The sequence below is a fragment of the Pseudorasbora parva genome, chromosome 2 (genome assembly GCF_024679245.1).
Source record: "Pseudorasbora parva isolate DD20220531a chromosome 2, ASM2467924v1, whole genome shotgun sequence".
NCBI lineage: Eukaryota > Metazoa > Chordata > Actinopteri > Cypriniformes > Gobionidae > Pseudorasbora > Pseudorasbora parva.
The window spans coordinates 53107283-53125243 of record NC_090173.1 but is presented as its reverse complement, the minus strand read 5'-3'; the positions used below and the strand labels follow the sequence as shown (position 1 = coordinate 53125243).

The 17961-nt window shown below is 42.6% G+C and overlaps 1 protein-coding gene across 3 annotated transcripts in view; it reads right to left on the bottom strand.

Moving 5' to 3' along the window:
- LOC137046638 (NACHT, LRR and PYD domains-containing protein 3-like) overlaps nucleotides 1–17759 on the bottom strand; it is a 99446-nt gene extending 81687 nt beyond the window's left edge. For all 3 annotated transcript variants that reach the window (XM_067423937.1, XM_067423954.1, XM_067423945.1), the window contains exons 1-2: nucleotides 17506–17759; nucleotides 7359–7481 (exon numbers count right to left, since the gene is read on the bottom strand). In XM_067423937.1, coding sequence (XP_067280038.1) covers nucleotides 7359–7481; nucleotides 17506–17726 — 344 coding nt within the window. In that variant the 5' untranslated portion in view covers nucleotides 17727–17759. The remainder of the gene's footprint in view (nucleotides 1–7358; nucleotides 7482–17505) is intronic.
- Between the last annotated feature and the right edge of the window lie 202 nt (nucleotides 17760–17961).

Below are 17961 nucleotides of genomic sequence, written 5' to 3'. Positions count from 1 at the left end.
TAATAAGGAGAGTCAGAGCACAGCAGGCATGGGGAGAGATACTGCCTATATTGAAAGTGTGAATAATGTGTGAGGGGAAAAAAAATTAAGTTTAGAGTTTCAGTGACATACATTTATTTCATTAATCATCTTATTACATAGAATCATACAACAACTATACATAATGTATAATATTTGTGGGTCCTGATAATAAAACGTAAATAATATAATATTAAGTAAAAAAAATTAAAAAACTTTATTTTGGCTTAAAATATCGGGATACATATCCTATCGTGAGTTCAGTATCGAGATACATATCGAATCGTGACACGAGTGTATCGTTACACCGCTACTGTTAGATCACAACACTGGACTAGATATTGTATTGTTCTTCACACACAGTAACTGATATGTTAAACTGTAAAACAAACAGCTTAATAAAATATTGCATAGATACAATATATCTTTCCTTTGTGTTTTGAATTTCTCAATGCGGACAGAGCTGTGACTCCATGTTGCATCAAGCGGATCATCCTGCCCATGGGATGCGCATACACGCTTTGTGCCGCTCGTATTATAATACTTTTGTGCTATGAGATTATTATTAGCCTATCTAGAATATGTTGCTGTCTCATTAAAAAAATTAGCTATACATTTAAAATAATGTAATTTCTTAGTATATAGGCCCTATTTTTATAAATATGTTTACTTGTTTTTCATGAATGTAGGCTATTTTACAACAACGTGTAACATTTGACAAGATTTAGAGCTACACTTATTCACTTTTATGGTTTTCTTTATTTGTTCCCCACTAAATGTTTAGATTTTATACAATTATTGTGCACTCGTGATTTTTCAGGAGTAACCTTTGCTGCCGAATTTTCCACTAATCTAGTTTAGTATTTTTGTCATAGATTGCGAGTTTTATATATAATTTTAGGTTGTTGTTTTCTTTATAATGAAGTTGTCTTTATTTAGTAGATTGTGTTTAACTCACAAAAGAGTGACTATCAGTTCAACACACTGAGCTATAGAAATTCTATATATAATTTTTAAACAAAACTATTTGTATCAGTTGTTGTATCATGACATCACAGCTTCCTAACTTCGCCCTATCAACCATTTAGAGTACCCTATCAACCATACAAACATATAAATAAGCCATATCTCAACTCCACATCATTGTACAGACATAGGGATTGCCCTGTTTTGCATAAACGGCCCGAGTTTTGCCACTCACAAGCACCACTCACACTGTATATAAAAGTATATACAGTTTATACAGTATAATTTTTAAACAAAACTGTATTGTATCGGTATCGACCAATACTTAGAATTTTTAATATCGGATTGGTTCTGAAAAAAAAATGGTATCGGTGCATCCCTAAAACAATCTTCAAAATGATGTGATTTGTTGGAATCAGGCAAAAATATCTGTCAAAAATTACAAATGTCAAAAAAAAAAAATAATAATAATACTGTCTTTGGTCAGAATGTGGCAACGGCCATTAGGATTGTTTGGAGAGATGTATAGTAACGAAGTAGAACTACTTCAGTACTAAAAGGCGGTATCTGTACTTTACTAGAATATAATTTTTTTCTCCTACTTTTACTTCAGTACATATTTTCCATGAGTTTAATACTTTTACTCCGATTTTTTTTTTATGCGCTGCATAGTTACTCGTTACAATTATAAAAATCATACTAATCATTCCATTCCAAGCCCACATTATTTACCGCTGCCAGAACGGTAGATGGCAGGTTTGATGAAGCTGGCACATCATTGAGCGAATCAAGCAAATCAAGAAGACTGCGCGTGCTCCCTTTCTGCCTTTTGTTTTAGCCACCAAAGCCTTTTTTGTTCGGTGAGTGATGTAAAATAGAATAACTGCTGCGCTTGTCAAGGCACATTTGCGAGAGAGCACGCACCTGGCCGTGCGCACACATTCACTGTCTAACAACACAAGCGCTGTCTTGCCCTTAAATTGCTCTCTGTTTGTTTACATTGTTAATGTGCACTGTGAAGTAACATACAAACAATGAACAGCTGTATTTTTATGAACTAAGATGAACAAAGATTAATAAATACATTAACGAATGTATTGATCATGGTTAGTTCATGTTAGTTATTATTCTAATACATTAACTAATGTAATGGTAACCAATCAAACCATATTGTAAAGTTTTACAAACAAATCGTTTACTCAGAACATCTCTTGAAATAAGAATATACATGTGCTTATATTTGATTTAGTAAGAGTGGTTAGTAAGATTTAATCTTAATGAACTACAGTGTTTTCAGGTTATTTATATGACCATGTGTAGAAAAATTGCCTAAAAAAATTATTTAGCCTGGTTTAGAATGGAGTGAGGTGAAAGAGAACAGTGCAAAGCAAGTTGTCGTTAGCTAGCTGTTAATTGTATTCAATTGTATATGGTAGAAAATTAGACTATTAGTCAAAATAAATGTTTTGATAATGAAATATGATGTTCAAACTTTTGACTACTTTCTTTAATAACTACATAACACAATACTTGTACTTTTACTTTCAGTACTTGAGTAGTACATTTTTAAATAAACTACTTGCATAATAATTAATACTTTAGTACTTCTACTTAAGTGTGATGCTTAAAGAGGACTTCAACTTCTACTCAAGTCACTTTTTTGATAGAGCACTTGTACTTTAACTCAAGTCTCTAGTACATCTCTGATTGTTAGTGATTTGGTCAGTGACTAAGGAGTCCTCTTGACTACTCCTAACGTTTCATGGATTTAGGAGCTAGTTTTAGTGCTAAAATGCTTTTTGAAATACTCTTAGAGCAAAAAATGTAGGGGTCCTAAAAATAGGACTGACACAGCCATTATTTTTAAGAGTTTCCCCTAAATCCGCAAGTTTTAGCCTTAAGATGTTTTGTGAATACGGCCCCAGTGTTGGGCAGTAGCGTCGCTACAAGTAGTGACGCTACTAGCTTAACTAAATTTTTCAGTAGCGTGGTGGTAGCGTCGCTTTTTTCTCAATGAAATAGCTTTTCAGTAGCGAAGCTCTTCTGTTGATCACGTAGTGCGGTAGCGTCCACACAAGCTAACGTTACATTTTCCCAAACATTTCTGAGGATCAAGCTCAAATTGGAAACACAACTGATAAGAACGCGGATATACTTCACTTTCTACGTTCCTTTCTGACTCGCGCAGATGCGCACAGATGCGCGCGCGAGCCTTTCAAAGTACTCCTTTGGCAGTGAGCGCGTAAAGACCGGATAGGCGCGTGCACATTCGCACTATCTAGTTTTTTTTTTTCTAGCGCTCAATTCGCTGTTGCATCGTCCGCGCGGTGACAAAAGAGAAACTGCAAAGTTTTAAAATCTATTGTGTCTCTTGAATAAACACCTCTTGTTAAAAGTATCGGGGTCCAGCCTGGCCACCTCTTGATATGAATGAATGAACAAAACTTGTTTCATGTGTGTGGGAGACACACACACTCACTCACTCTCGACACCAGGGGCCTACTGCACAATACTAGGATAAGGGTTGAAGCTGGGATATTTTGGTGATCCTGGCTCAATTTATCCACTAATATGCAGTAGGGCTGGGACAACGCGTCGACGACGCAAAAAATACGTTGACGCAAAATATGCGCGTCGATTCGTCAGACTCAAAATAAAGATGGCGGTGCCAGAGAGTAGTAGCAACCATACATGTACATAATAAAGTATATTATGTAATTAAGTATATTATTTATTAGGAATATCTATGGTAGCAACACGAGCGGCTCCTCAGACTTTCAGAAGTGCAAGGCTTGCGGGTTGGCCACAGTCTATGGGGTTGGCGCGCAGTGCGCACGGAGCATCACAGGCATGCGCGCACGCGCTTTGTTGTCACGGCTACATAAACAAATTTCTGCACACAGGAAGACAGATGTTTTGGTAATATTTGATGTAGTTTAATCACAAAAACAAACGTTTGCATCAAAAAATGAAAAAGTGAAAGCATCGGACACATTGGCTACGTTACCTACATAATAAGCTGTTTTAAATTTAAAATGTTTAATGTCTAATCGCGCTGATGTGACCGAGGGTATCCATCCTCTAAGTGAGCAGTTTCATCCCAGGACTATTCCGGTTTTAAACTGAATATTGGCGCCCGTAATGCACTCTACATGTAACTTTTTTCACTGTCATGCCGCTGATGCGCGTGGCGTTTCTGTTGCGGGTCAGCCACGGGGCTGTGTGGCGTTTTCTCTGCCCTTGCACACTAGAAGCGTGTCTGACGCGACGCTGCTGCTGCTATTGATGCGGAGGGAAGCCCTATTCCTAATGTTAAACATAAATAGCCTACTGATACAGCAAAGAAAACGTCGGGAGTAGCCACATATCTATGGTATTGACGGCAAAATAGGCTACAGAATATTTAGTTCTGTATTGACAGTTGCAATATTTCAAAATCGATAATTGACATTTTTTATTATTACAATTAGGCCTATATCTGCATTTATGTAAACCTACAGACTTTCAAACATGAAAATGTAAATTATTAATATGTATTCGTGTCAAAATGATATATAAACATCTTTTCCTATTCTATTTTGCCTGGAGACGCTCCCAACACACGTGAAAAATAGGCGCTCTTCTATTTCTAGCATGCACGCGTTTTCCGCGCGTCACAGGCAGTGTGCAAACTCCAACCTGTTAACATGTGAGCCGAAACAAAAACGGACACGCCACGCAGCCGAGACGCTCACGCATGCAGTGTGTCCCCGGATTTGATTAACCAGCTTGTTGATATTTAATCGATGGGCATAGCCTGTAGGCTGAGTTGCATACATAGAAAAATCGTATTTGTTTCTTTGTTGTAGGTTAATACTTATTTATTTGTGTGTGTGTGTGTGTGTGTGTGTGTGTGTGTGTGTGTGTTAGGGCTGACGGATATTCTGTTTTAACATCGACATCGCGATGTGCGCATGTGCGATAGTCACATCGCCGGAACATGCGATGTGAAGGGTAGTAGTATTTTTTTACGGTCTATGGTAGTAGCCCATGGTGTATTAAGGAAGCACACAGTAAACACGAGTTTGTTGCTGGAGTGACATGCACGTTCCTCATGCCTGCACAGGTTCGCTGTGCGATTGGTTCGCTGTGCCGCTGCTCACCGCTCACGGCCAAACATCCGAAGAGGAAAAAAAATCTTTTTGGGACTATTTTGGCTACATAAAAGAGGATATTGAACAAAAAGAGGTACTTTGCATGGAGTGTCTTGTGGCTACAAAACAAGAAAACACCACCAATTTGCCTGATCACTTAAAACGGCACAACAAAGATCTTTACGACGAATACAAAGCAGGGCTCGACATTAACGCTTGTCCAGGACATGTGGGTGTTTTGAAGGGACAAGTGAAAGAATTTTACTTTACTGACGGACAAGAGCCTGATTAAAACAAAAAATAACTATAGCGAATCACCAAAATGCGAGAATGTGGCGATCGATTTTGGATAATATATAATGAACTGATGATAATAAGGTCGCGCTGTTCACGCTCGTGCAGCCTCTCGAGGAGATATCACAACACTATCACAACAAATCACAAGCGTTTTCCTGAATACCATCACGACTGAAAATGACGCTGATTTCATATGACAGCTCCATAAACAACTAATTAACAATCACTTAGTCACTTACATTTTAGATGCAATATTTAGTGTTTTTGTTCTATTTCAGCAGTGAAAATCGTTCATAGCAGATCCGTAACACGTCTCACTCATAGCAACAAGTGTGAACGATTCAGCGTTCGAATGAATCGTTTGAATGAACGACTCAGTGACTCACTCATTAAGACGGTCACCTGCTGCCACCTACTGGAGGTTTAGTTTTATGTTTGCACATATTTTCCAACATTTCTTTTTGTCATTTGTAATGAAGCTTGCTTATTAGTGAAATTATTAATATCACGGAATGGTAATTATTGACTTTAGCCTGAATTAATGGCTCTCAATATCGCAATATATATCGTTGGGGAAAAAAAATATCGCAATGTAATTTTTTTTCAATAACGTGCAGCCCTAGTGTGTCTGTAGCCTACTTTATGTTTTCAAGGTTTTATTGAATGCATTGCTCTTGTATAGTCTTACTTTGGAATTTTAAGAGCAATAAAAATATTGCAATGTTAAGGAATTCGTTTTTTCATTCAGATAATTGCTATTAGGCAATTAATGGGGAGATAATCGGTAATCGAATTGAATCGTAACCGAATCGGACAGGAAAAAATAATCGTTAGATTAATCGATGCATCGAAAAAAATAATCGCTAGATTAATCGTTTAAAAAATAATCGTTTATCCCAGCCCTAATATGCAGTTATCTTTCATTATCGCTATCGTTCTTGGTATGAGTTTGCCTTCAGGGTATGTTTACATGACAGCTGTGTACTAAATTTTGCATAAAAATGAAAAGATCACCAAGATATCCCGGCTTAATCCCTTATCCTAGTTTTGTGCAATAGGCCCCTGGTTGTGTTTATATTATGGATCACATGTTTTTGTTGCCGAATTGATTTCGGACAGTTTTTGTATAACTAAAAAAAATGTGTGTCTATATGCTTGACTTTTATTGATCACTGAAATAGCATTGATTGGAATGAAGTGGGTTCAATATAAAATTAGCTTCAGTGTAGTGAAGCTTAATTTAATGTAGAGTAACTGGTAGCTTAGCTCACTACATTTTCCAAGTAGCTTGCCCAACACTGTACGGCCCCAGATGTTTTTTCCACAACAGGTAACCAAATTTGCACTTGATACAGAGATAATGTTTGTGTGAACACTCGCCAAGACAGATCTTTTGAAATCCTGTAATTCTATACGTATACATATGTATATATTGCATTGTAGCGGGCTGGCACTAGGAACGGACGAGTTTCTACCGCACACACTATTGAGTGGGGAGACACGATTGGGCTAATTTTGGGCAAGTTTTATTGTGAAGACCTGGTAACTCCGCATTGACGGCTACGTCCTTCCGTACGCACATTCACAAATTCAAGCCAGCATTTAAAAACTTTCAATATAAATCACCACACATGCAATGTATTTGCTTATTTTCACTTCAAGAATGACATGATCTTATCGCTATAGCACACCTTGTGAGTTATTGCAGGCGCATATCAACACGGTATCATATCGGCAAGGCATATCAGCATAATTTTTTCATATCAAAGATTTTTTTCATTTTTAAAGTTTTTTATATTTTAAGCAATTATTGGCCGATTTCGATGTTGTGCCGATAACATTGTGCATCCCTAGATTTCTTTATTTGCATCACAACTTCCACTTGTGACTTGTACTTGTTAAAAAGCTTTAACTTTGTGCATTCAGTGTTCTTGTGATACTCACACAGGGTCAAAGGTCACTGCTCCAGCACTGAATTGTGGGTGCTCATGCGTGGGGTTGTTACTCCTTATGGCCAAACAGTCGGACACTGGAGAAGCTGCTCTCTTTCTTTTCCTGAGGTTGATACTGAGAAACAAAAACAGAAATAATTCAAATGGTTTCTTTGCTAATTATTTGTCTACTCGATTAAATTAAAATGATTGTCTACACTTTAAGACAAAGGTCTTCTTAATGATTTTCACTTTTGCTCAAGCAACAGTTCCCTTATCGAGGGAACTTCCCACTGCGTCGAAACGCTTTGGGGATGCTCCCTAAGCATCAGCGAATCTGAAGCCTGAATAAACACTAGTCCAATCCGATTGGTCGTGCGTGATGACGTCATTGTGACGGCGTACCCGGAAGTATAAAAGGGGGGCCGGCGCATAATGGCGGCAGTTATTGCTCTTCAGCATAGCGCTCTCTGTTTGGTCTGTCTATTTACTGTTGTCTGTCCAGTTGCGAGTGTGTGTGTGAAAGATTTATTTAAAAAGTATGGAAGAGAGAAGGAGTGCATTTAGGCAGTGTGTGCATCCGTGTCCCCGTTACATCTCGGGATCGGATACACACCTGTTATGTGTGCAGTGTCTGGGTGTTCAGCACGCTCGGGCGGCTCTCGAGGGAGCCGCCTGTGAACACTGCGAGCTGCTGACACTCAGACTGCTCCGCTCTCGGCTGGCCGTGTTCGATGAGACCGGCCAGCCTCGTGAGCCCCGTGGTTCTGGACCCGCGGTCGCTGAGGCGGCTCGGCGTCGCAGATCATGGGGCTCACAGCGGGACTTGTCAGAGGGTTTCGGGACTGCCGCGGCACTTTCCCAATTCTCCCCTGACAGTTCCGACGATCTTCCTCCCCGTGTGGAAGCCCGCTTGGCGGCATCTTCCCCCGGGTTGGAGGGTCCGATGCTTGAGCTGTCTGATTCTGAGGAATTAGATGTGCTCAGCATCGAGGCGGGTGACGTTAAAACACCATACACACTGCTTCACTCATAAAATAAGGTGCTCAGGCAGTCCCCGAGGGGGCTGCCTGTAGTAACCCGGTGTTCTCCGTTCCCGTGCGGAAGCCCGCGATGCGGCTCTTCCCCGGGAGGGAGAACCAGATGCTTGAGCGATCTGATTCCGAGGAATTAGATGTGCTCAGCGTCGACGGAGTGAAGCAAACGAGAGCCCGCCACCTTATAATGCAGGCTCGATCTCGCGCGTTGCCGAGGCAGCGCGTGCATTAAGGGTCTGCAACAGAAGTGAACACACGCTATATGTGTACATGTGATACTGTTTAGCGAGGCTTGCAGTCAGCCCCTGAGGGTGCTGGCTGTGGTCGTTGAGAAATGTCTCGTAGCGTACAGAAACGTGCGTTTTCGAGTGTTTCAGCCTCGCGCCTGTGGCTTTCATCTCGAGGGATGAAAGCCAAATATGTTGGGAACGATTCGAATCTCGCGTTGCTGAGGCAGCGTGTAGATGACGAGTAGTTGAATACATATTTAAACAGTATGGTCTGGTGATTAGGGCTGCATTTAATTCTGAGGAATTTAAATTAAACATTATCTGACTTTGAGGAGTTAGATATGTCTATTCAGCCTATCATTCAGCATGTTCACGTGATGGGTGATTATGGTGGCATTTATTTCTGAGGAATTAAATGGGATTTATCTAACTTTGAGTAGTTAGATTATCAGCCTATCATCCCAGTTGTGTTCACTATTTGGGTGTTTTTGGTGGCATTTAATTCTGTGCAATTAAATGGGATTTATCTAACTTTGAGGAGTTAGGTATTTCAGCCTATCATCCAAATTGTGTTGCTCCCGGGGAGCGTTCGAGATCGCCTCCTCTGTGGAGTCTTCTGGAAGTCGATGCTGCGATCCGCCGTCTACGACGCTCGGGCCACATTGGCTTCCAGCGAACGCATGCTGCTCTAGCCGCCTCTAGAAAGACTGCAGCTGGGCAGCAAACGCGTTCGCACACCGAAAATCCTCCCCGACTAAGCCCTGCCGGGTGGCCGCTTCAGGGGGTCGGGCAGGAGGCTCGGTGGGTACCAGAGACCAGCCTTGAGAGGCTGGTTCCCCTAGTAGAATATATCAGCGCATAGTCATTATGCTCCTGAATATATCTGTTGGGCCCTGTGTACCATGGGCAAAGGGTGCAGACTGCAGTTCAGTGTTCCACCACCGGGGTTCATCGGTGTGGCCTGGATAGTGGTGTGCCCAGCCCAGTGGCCTGCTGGCCAGCCCCCTCTCCAGAGGAGCGATCGAGGTCGCCTCCTCTGTGGAGTTTTCTGGAAGTCGATGCTGCGATCCGCCGTCTATGACGCTCGGGCCACATTGACTTCCTGCGAACACATGCTACTCTAGCCGCCTCTAGGGAGACCTCGGCTGGGCAGCGAACGTGTTCGCACACCGAAAATCCTCCCCGACTAAGCCCTGCCGGGTGGCCGCTTCAGGGGGTCGGGCAGGAGGTTTGGTGGGTACCAGAGACCAGCCTTGAGAGGCTGGTTCCCCTAGTAGAATATCTCGGCGCATGGTTATGCTCCCGAATATATCTGCTGGGGCCCTGTGTACCTTGGGCAAAGGGTAGAGACTGCAGTTCAGCGTTCCACCACCGGGGTTCATCGGTGTGGCCTGAATAGTGGTGTGCCCAGCCCAGTGGCAGGTAGGGAACAGGAAGTGTGCTCCCTGAGGGTAAAGGAGGCTATATTGTGTATCCCTCCGCCAGACAGGGAGTCCGGCTTTACGGTCGCTACCTCATGGTTCCCAAAGAGGATGGAAGAGTGCGTCTATTATTAAATCGGAGGTACTTGAACCGTTCTCTGAGGAGATTCAGGTTCAAGATGCTCATTATCCCATCGTGAGTCAGATCCAGTCCGAGGACTGGTTCGTCACGATGTATCTAAAGACGCATATTTCATATCTCCATCCTTCCTGCCCACAGGAGGCCTGAGGTTCGCTTTCGGGGGCGAGGCGTACCAATATCGGGTTCTTCCCTTCGGCCTCACTGTTAAGCACACCACTGTGAAGCACTTTCAGAGTGCTGGGGCACATGGCAGCAGCGTCCAACATGATACCGTTCGGCCTGCTACACATGAGACCCCTCCAGTGGTGGTTGAAAACCAAGGGGTTTTCCCCCAGAGGGAATCCTTTTCGTATGATCAGGGTAACGCGCAGATGCCTTCGTTCCCTAGTCATATGGAAGAAACCTTGGTTTCTGTCCCAGGGGCCAGTGTTGGGAGCGTCCTGTTGCCGGAAATCCGTTTCAACAGACGCCTCCCTCACTGGTTGGGGCGCGGTCATGGACGGCCGCTTTGCGAGGGGCCCATGGGAGGGCCGTCATTCCTCCTGGCACATAAATTGCCTGGAGATGATGGCGGTCTACAAAGCTCTCAGGAGCTTTTCTCCCGGACCTCCGCGGCCAACATGTCCTGGTGCGGACAGACAATACGGCTGTCGTAGCGTACCTCAATCGCCAGGGAGGGGTAAGATCGCGCCCTCTGTGCAGATTGGCGCATCTAATCCTCCTGTGGTCCCAGGGGAAACTGTTGTCCATCAGGGCAATGTATGTCCCGGGGGTTCAAAATCAGGGAGCAGACATCCTGTCGAGGCAGGGGCTGAGGCCCGGGGAGTGGCGGCTCCACCCCGAAGTGGTGGAGGCCATATGCAAGAGGTTCGGCCCAGTGGAAGTGGATCTGTTTGCGTCTCGAGAGACGTCCCACTGTCCACTGTGGTTCTCCCTCACGCATCCAGCCCCGTTGGGGTTGGATGCCATGGTGCAGACGTGGCCGAGGCTGCGTCTGTACGCATTTCCCCCGATTGCTCTGCTCCCGGGAGTCCTGGAGAGGGTCCGTCGGCAGGGGGTCAGTCTACTTCTGGTAGCACCCCGTTGGCCGACGCGAGTTTGGTTCTCAGATATCATAGCCCTGCTGGCAGGTCATCCATGGCAGATTCCTCTGAGGAGGGATCTCCTGTCTCAGGCGGCGGGGACGATATTCCACCCCCGGCCGGAGATTTGGAACCTTTGGGTCTGGCCCCTGAGGGGGCCAGGTACCTAGAGGCTGGCCTGTCGGCAGACGTGGTAGAGACCTTACTCAGTTCCAGGGCTCCGTCCACAAGGAGACTGTACAGCCTCAAGTGGAATGTGTTTTCCACTTGGTGTAGGGGGCGTGAGGTGGACCCAGTTAACTGCCCAGTGGCTTCAGTGCTGGAGTTCCTCCAAGATCGCTTCTCTGCGGGCCTAACCCCGTCCACACTCAAGGTGTACGTGGCTGCCATTGCGGCTTTCCACACTCCTCTGGGTGATGGGCCTCTGGGTAGGCACCAGTTGGTTGTACAGTTCCTCCGTGGGGCTCGGAGGATGAGGCCTGTGGCTCAGTCCAGAGTTCCAACCTGGGACCTGGCAGTGGTTCTCGAGGGGTTGGCTGAGGCCCCCCTTCAAGCCACTGGAGTCAGCAGAACCGAAAAATCTGACCCTTAAGGTGGCTTTTCTACTCGCCATCTCCTCTCTAAGGAGAATGGGGGATCTCCAGGCCTTGGCAGTAACGCCGACTTGCCTGGAGTTTGCCCTGGGTGGAGTGAAGGCCATCTTACACCCTAGGCCGGGCTATGTGCCTAAGGTCCCATCGAGGGTGGTCAGGTCTTTGGTTCTGCAGGCATTTCATCCTCCGCCTCACGTGACGGCGGAAGAGGGGAGACTTCACCTACTCTGCCCGGTCAGGGCACTCAGGGTGTATCTGGCGAAGTCCGCACAGTGGAGGAGATCTCAACAATTGTTGGTGTGCTTTGGCTCACCCAAGAAGGGGTTGCCTGCGTCTACCCAGACAATCAGTAACTGGATTGTCCAGGCAATAACCAGGGCTTATCAGGTGCGCAGTTTGCCTTCACCTGTAGCCGTGAGGGCACATTCCACCAGAGGCATGGCCTCTTCGGTGGCCCTCCTTTCTGGGGTCCCCTTGCAGGATATCTGCGAGGCGGCGGGGTGGGCTACTCCACACACTTTATCAGGTTCTATAGCCTGGATCTCCCTGCGACGCCTGGCGCGAGGGTGCTCCAACCCTAGTTGTGCCCGGTCTCCGGCTTCACACTAGGACAGGCGCTACCCTCGGTGTGGCCTAGTGGGTACTCGTTCCCCAAAGCGTTTCGACGCAGTGGGAAGTTCCCTCGATAAGGGAACGGCTCGGGTTATGTATATAACCCTTGTTCCCTGAGAGGGAACGAGCACTGCGTCGTACCGCCACACCTCGGCACGCCTGGAGCGCATGCTTCAGAGCAAAAAACTGCCGCCATTATGCGCCGGCCCCCCTTTTATACTTCCGGGTACGCCGTCACAATGACGTCATCACGCACGACCAATCGGATTGGACTAGTGTTTATTCAGGCTTCAGATTCGCTGATGCTTAGGGAGCATCCCCAAAGCGTTTCGACGCAGTGCTCGTTCCCTCTCAGGGAACAAGGGTTATATACATAACCCGAGCCGTTTTTCAATAACAGAAGGACATGTAAAAGTATTTGGGGTAAAAGGCACATTTGCTATTTGGGCTAAAGACACAATTATTACCATGAAATAAATCCATTTGGTGACATGACCAGATTAGATTCAGATGTTTAATATCTTTTATTGCGTTGGGTGTTCACCTTAGAGATAATCACCTTATTAATAATAAAACCATATTTAAAATGATACATCATATTATATAATAAAATATCAATTATTGTTAATACTGTTAAGCCAATATTAAAGTTATAAATATAAATTCACCTTCAAAGATAGATATATATAGTAGAGTTCAAAATTAGAGAACAACATACAGTTTCCCAAATTTCAAGGTCACTGCTTAGTCCTTTTAGAAATGATCCTAACAGGAACAGAAGGGCAGTTTTTAAGCATATTTCACAAGTTAAATATATTCTGAAGTACAGTATTACAACTTAAGACAATTGAAAAATAACGCTGGTCAAAATTAGAGAACACTTTCAGATACCGTCAAGCTTTGGGTGTTAATCTGGCACTTGGTGCTGATTTCCGTAATAATCTGGCAAACCCTATTTAACTTGAAGAAAACTTTCCAATTTTCACTGACTTTGTAAGATGGCAAGCCACTCTAAGGTGACTGAAACCCTACGACACCAGGCTGTCCAGATGAAGCCCAAAGGGATGACTCTTTCAGCTATTGCAAAAGAAGTTGGTCTTTCCAAATCTATAATTTCTAGAATATTGAAGCTTTACAAAGACACTAACTCATTCAAGTACCCAAAAAACGCAAGACCAATGAACGAGAGGAAAGGACAATGCGGAAACTTTCAATGTGGAATCGGTTCAACACTGCAGCTGGAATTACTCACCAGTTCAGAGCTGAACACAGTAAGGATCTGTTTGGCCATTCAGTGTCTTGTCATTTAAGAGAATTCAGACTGAAAGCTCACTCTGCAGTGACCAAGCCTCTCATCAGCAGAAAGAATCAAAAGACTAGACTAACCTTTGCTGAGGAGCATGCTGTGTGAACAGAGGAAAACTGGTCCAAAGTTCATTTTAGTGATAAATGCAAGTTTAATTTATTTGGGTCTGATGGGAAACATCATGTTCGGCATCAAACCGGAGAAAGATTGAACCCAAAGTGGCCAAAGAAGTCCGTGAATAATGGAGGGGGAAGTGGCATGGTTTTGGGGAGGTTTCTGCAGCAGGAGTTGGGCCTATTATAGAGCTACAAGGCAGAACCTCAGGACCTGTTCATCAGAACCTCCTTCAGCAACATGTGGTTCCTTCACTGCGAGCATCTACCAATCAGCCCGCAATATTTAAGCAAGACAATGCCCCCTATCACACTGCAAAACGGGTAAAGCAGTACCTTGAAGATAAGAACACTGAAATAATGAAATGGCCAGCCCAGAGTCTGATCTAAACCCCATTGAAAATCTATGTAAAATCATTGGCAACAAAGTTATGGCTAAGAAACCCACTCCAGCTACCGAACCGTGGAAGAGACTGGCAGAAGAGTGGACCAAGATCACAGCGGAGCAGTGTGAGTATATAGTGATGTCCTGTGGCCGCAGATGTGCTGCGCTCATTCAAAGCAATGGCCTCTATACTTCCTACTCATTTTTGACTGCTGTAAGCATCACATTTTAGTTGTAATTTGGTTTGTGCTGCATTGGTTATTGTTCTCTAATTTTGATCACAGTGTTTTTGACAAAATAAAGGTTTTTGTTGAAGTACCTTAGTAATTTGTAAAACATGCTAGCAGAACAATGGTATACCCACAGCTAATCTTCCTTCTGATTTCAAGCAATGAATATCATCAATATATCTGGAAAGAAATTGTATATGTGTATATATATATATATATATATATATATATATATATATATATATATATATATATATATATATATATATATATATATATATATATATATATATATATATATATATATGTGTGTAAATATATATGTGTAAATATAAATATATATATATATATATATATATGTGTGTGTGTGTGTGTGTAAATATATATATATATGTGTGTGTAAATATATATATATTCCTATATATATTTCTTTTTTTTATAAACATTTTAATGAAAGTATATTTATTCAACAAATGCATTTCCTTTATCAAAATAAACAAAAAACAGTGCAATCTTTGCTGAAGTGATTATTTTAAACAAGTATTAACTTTTTTTTTTGCTTTTATTGTTGCTTGCTTTCACTTCAGGGGTCCGTTCTTCGTACCTCGTTTAATACACCTGAGATGATTTGACAGATCCCAGATCTTCTAATCGTGATAATTGATCTCTGGCTAATTTGGTTCTTCAAACAGATTTGCGGATTGGATTAAAATCTAAATTATCTGAGATCACTGCTCGTTCTTGTGTTCACTGAAGAGGGCAGATGATCGATACTCGAAACCACGATCAGCAATGCAGCGATTGGCTGGCGGCAAGACATCATATAATAAACAAGTCACCTGGCAAAAAAAACTTACATTCTGGACCTTTATAAAGAAAACAGACAAAAGACCAAAACATAAATGTTAAAATAGATAAATAATAAATGTTTTTTTTTTTTTACATGATTCCCAATTATTAATATTCATGATTTTATAGTATAGGGCATGGCTGAAGCTGTGTGCTGATGCGACCGTCCAGAGCCATAGAGAAAGAGAGTCGCGACATCAGAAGTTCAAAACACTCGATAGTCACGTGATTCATGTAGACCTCGAATAGTTCCAGGAAGTTCTTTGGCGGGCAATTCAAATGGTTAGTCAGTGACAGAACTGCGATTTTTGGTAATTAATAGTCAATAAATGCATTGATTTTAAATAATTTTATTACACATCGACATGTTATATTTAACTAATATGTAACTTTCCATAACTTGAAAAAAAAAAAAAAAAAAAAAAAAAGTAGAATACTTTTCTCTAATTCCATAACGATGGATGAAACGGAATTAAGATGTGCTGATAATTTAAAATCTTACTGATTAAACGTCTTAACTTTTAAAAGTGCATCACAAACGGTCTGTTCTGCTGTAACTCTATGGCGTAGCTGCAACTTCCGGGAACTATTGAGAGTCTCCACGAGCCGCCATTGCTGTAAAAAAAAAAAAACGTTCCATTGAAGTCTATGGAGTTGTCGCGACTCTCTCTCTCTATGGCTCTGCGACCGTCATAGTGACCACAGCCAATCACACGTCTGCTCTAGGGTATTTGCATAGGGCGATCTGATTGGATGAAGCCTGCGTTGGTGCTTGAAAAGTTGAGAAATCTTCAACTTCTGCTCTTGCAATCATAGACAGTAAAAGAAATAGGCACAGTGACCCATAGACTTCAACGGACTGCAGCGACGCGACAGAACCCAGAGTTCAGTTCAGCAACACATTACGTCACCAATCCAAGTAAATAGACTCATTTGAGATGCGCCTCGCCTCGGCTGAAATGAAGGCGAGATTAGGCGGCTACAGTGAAGGGAGGAGTGAAAAAAGTGCAGGCAAGCCGGACAGTTCACTCTTCTCGTAGTGGATCAGACACCTGCGAGGTCAAAGGCGGATATCACAGGATTCACACTCGTGTGCAGTTGCTGATAAACGATGTAAGTTCTGTTGCTTTTATATGAAATAAATATAGTTTAAATAAAGTTTTTGTTATTTATGTCCATTCGAAAGACATGTTTATCAATCATTTTACATGCATGTTTTTATATATATATTTTTTATAAATGTATCAACAATCACAGAAAGTTTGCACTGTCCGAGAGTTTGTGAATATTCACACATAAAAAAATAATAGAGTTTTCATTTTTTTTTATATAGGAACCATACATTATGGTTGTTCAAACCAATGACCAATAAGCTGTGTCGTCAGTAAGTCGTTTCCCATCATGCTTTTGGTCAGTGCAGTCGGTGGAGAGCAACTGCGCTCGACTGCAGAATCCGACACATCCGCCTTACCATCGCAAGAGATTTTTGACACACGTCAGCACGACATCAGAGCTCATCTCAAACTAGTCTAATAAGAAGTGTTAATGAAGAACGGAACCCAGAAATAAAATCCTGTGTGTCTTTATCAAAAGAGTCCAGTGGTCAGAAGCATTCATGAATTAAAAGCCTTCATGTTTTTAAATCACCAAATGAAGTTTGAGTGTCACCTGGCGGCCATATTGAGAACTTCATCTAACCAAACTCCCAGAGCATATTGATTGTTTGGGACAAATTTGACAGTAGGAGTCAACTCGATTAGATTTATTGCTTTGACTTGCAGTTTTAGGGAGACCAGAAACAGGTTTAATATTAATAGAAAATACAAATAAATGCAGTCTAGTACATCAAGTGAAGCAACATTAAAGTTTGGATATGTCACTTTCCAGTCTATGTTCAAAAATTAGGTTGCCAGTAAGAGGCCAATGAGACTAACTAGTTATCTGGACTACGAGACCACCATCTATAGATATATTACATTTGGATACATATTTTATATAGACTTCTTATCCTTTATTTTAACAACTATTTGCGCAAACATACGCACGCGTGTGTTAGTCTGTATGTGTATTATTGCAAGTTTTAGGAGCGATGAACTAATATATCCTCTAATCTAGGGCACTAACAGAGTCTGGGTCGGCCCTGAATGTCTTGATACTCACACAGGGTCAAAGGTCACAGCAGCTCCATCACTGAACACAGGAGGATCAATCATGGAGTTGTTACTCTTCATGGACACACAGCTGAATCCTGAAGATGGTCCATTACTGAATTCAGGAGGCAGAAACATGGAGTTGTTACTCTTCATAGACACACAGCTGAATCCTGAAGATGGTCCATCACTGAACACTGGAGGATCAATCATGGAGTTCTTACTCTTCATGGACACATAGCTAAATCCTGAAGATGGTCCATTACTGAATTCAGGAGGAAGAAACATGGAGTTGTTACTCTTCATGGACACACAGCTGAATCCTGAAGATGGTCCATTACTGAATTCAGGAGGCAGAAACATGGAGTTGTTACTCTTCATAGACACACAGCTGAATCCTGAAGATGGTCCATCACTGAACACTGGAGGATCAATCATGGAGTTCTTACTCTTCATGGACACATAG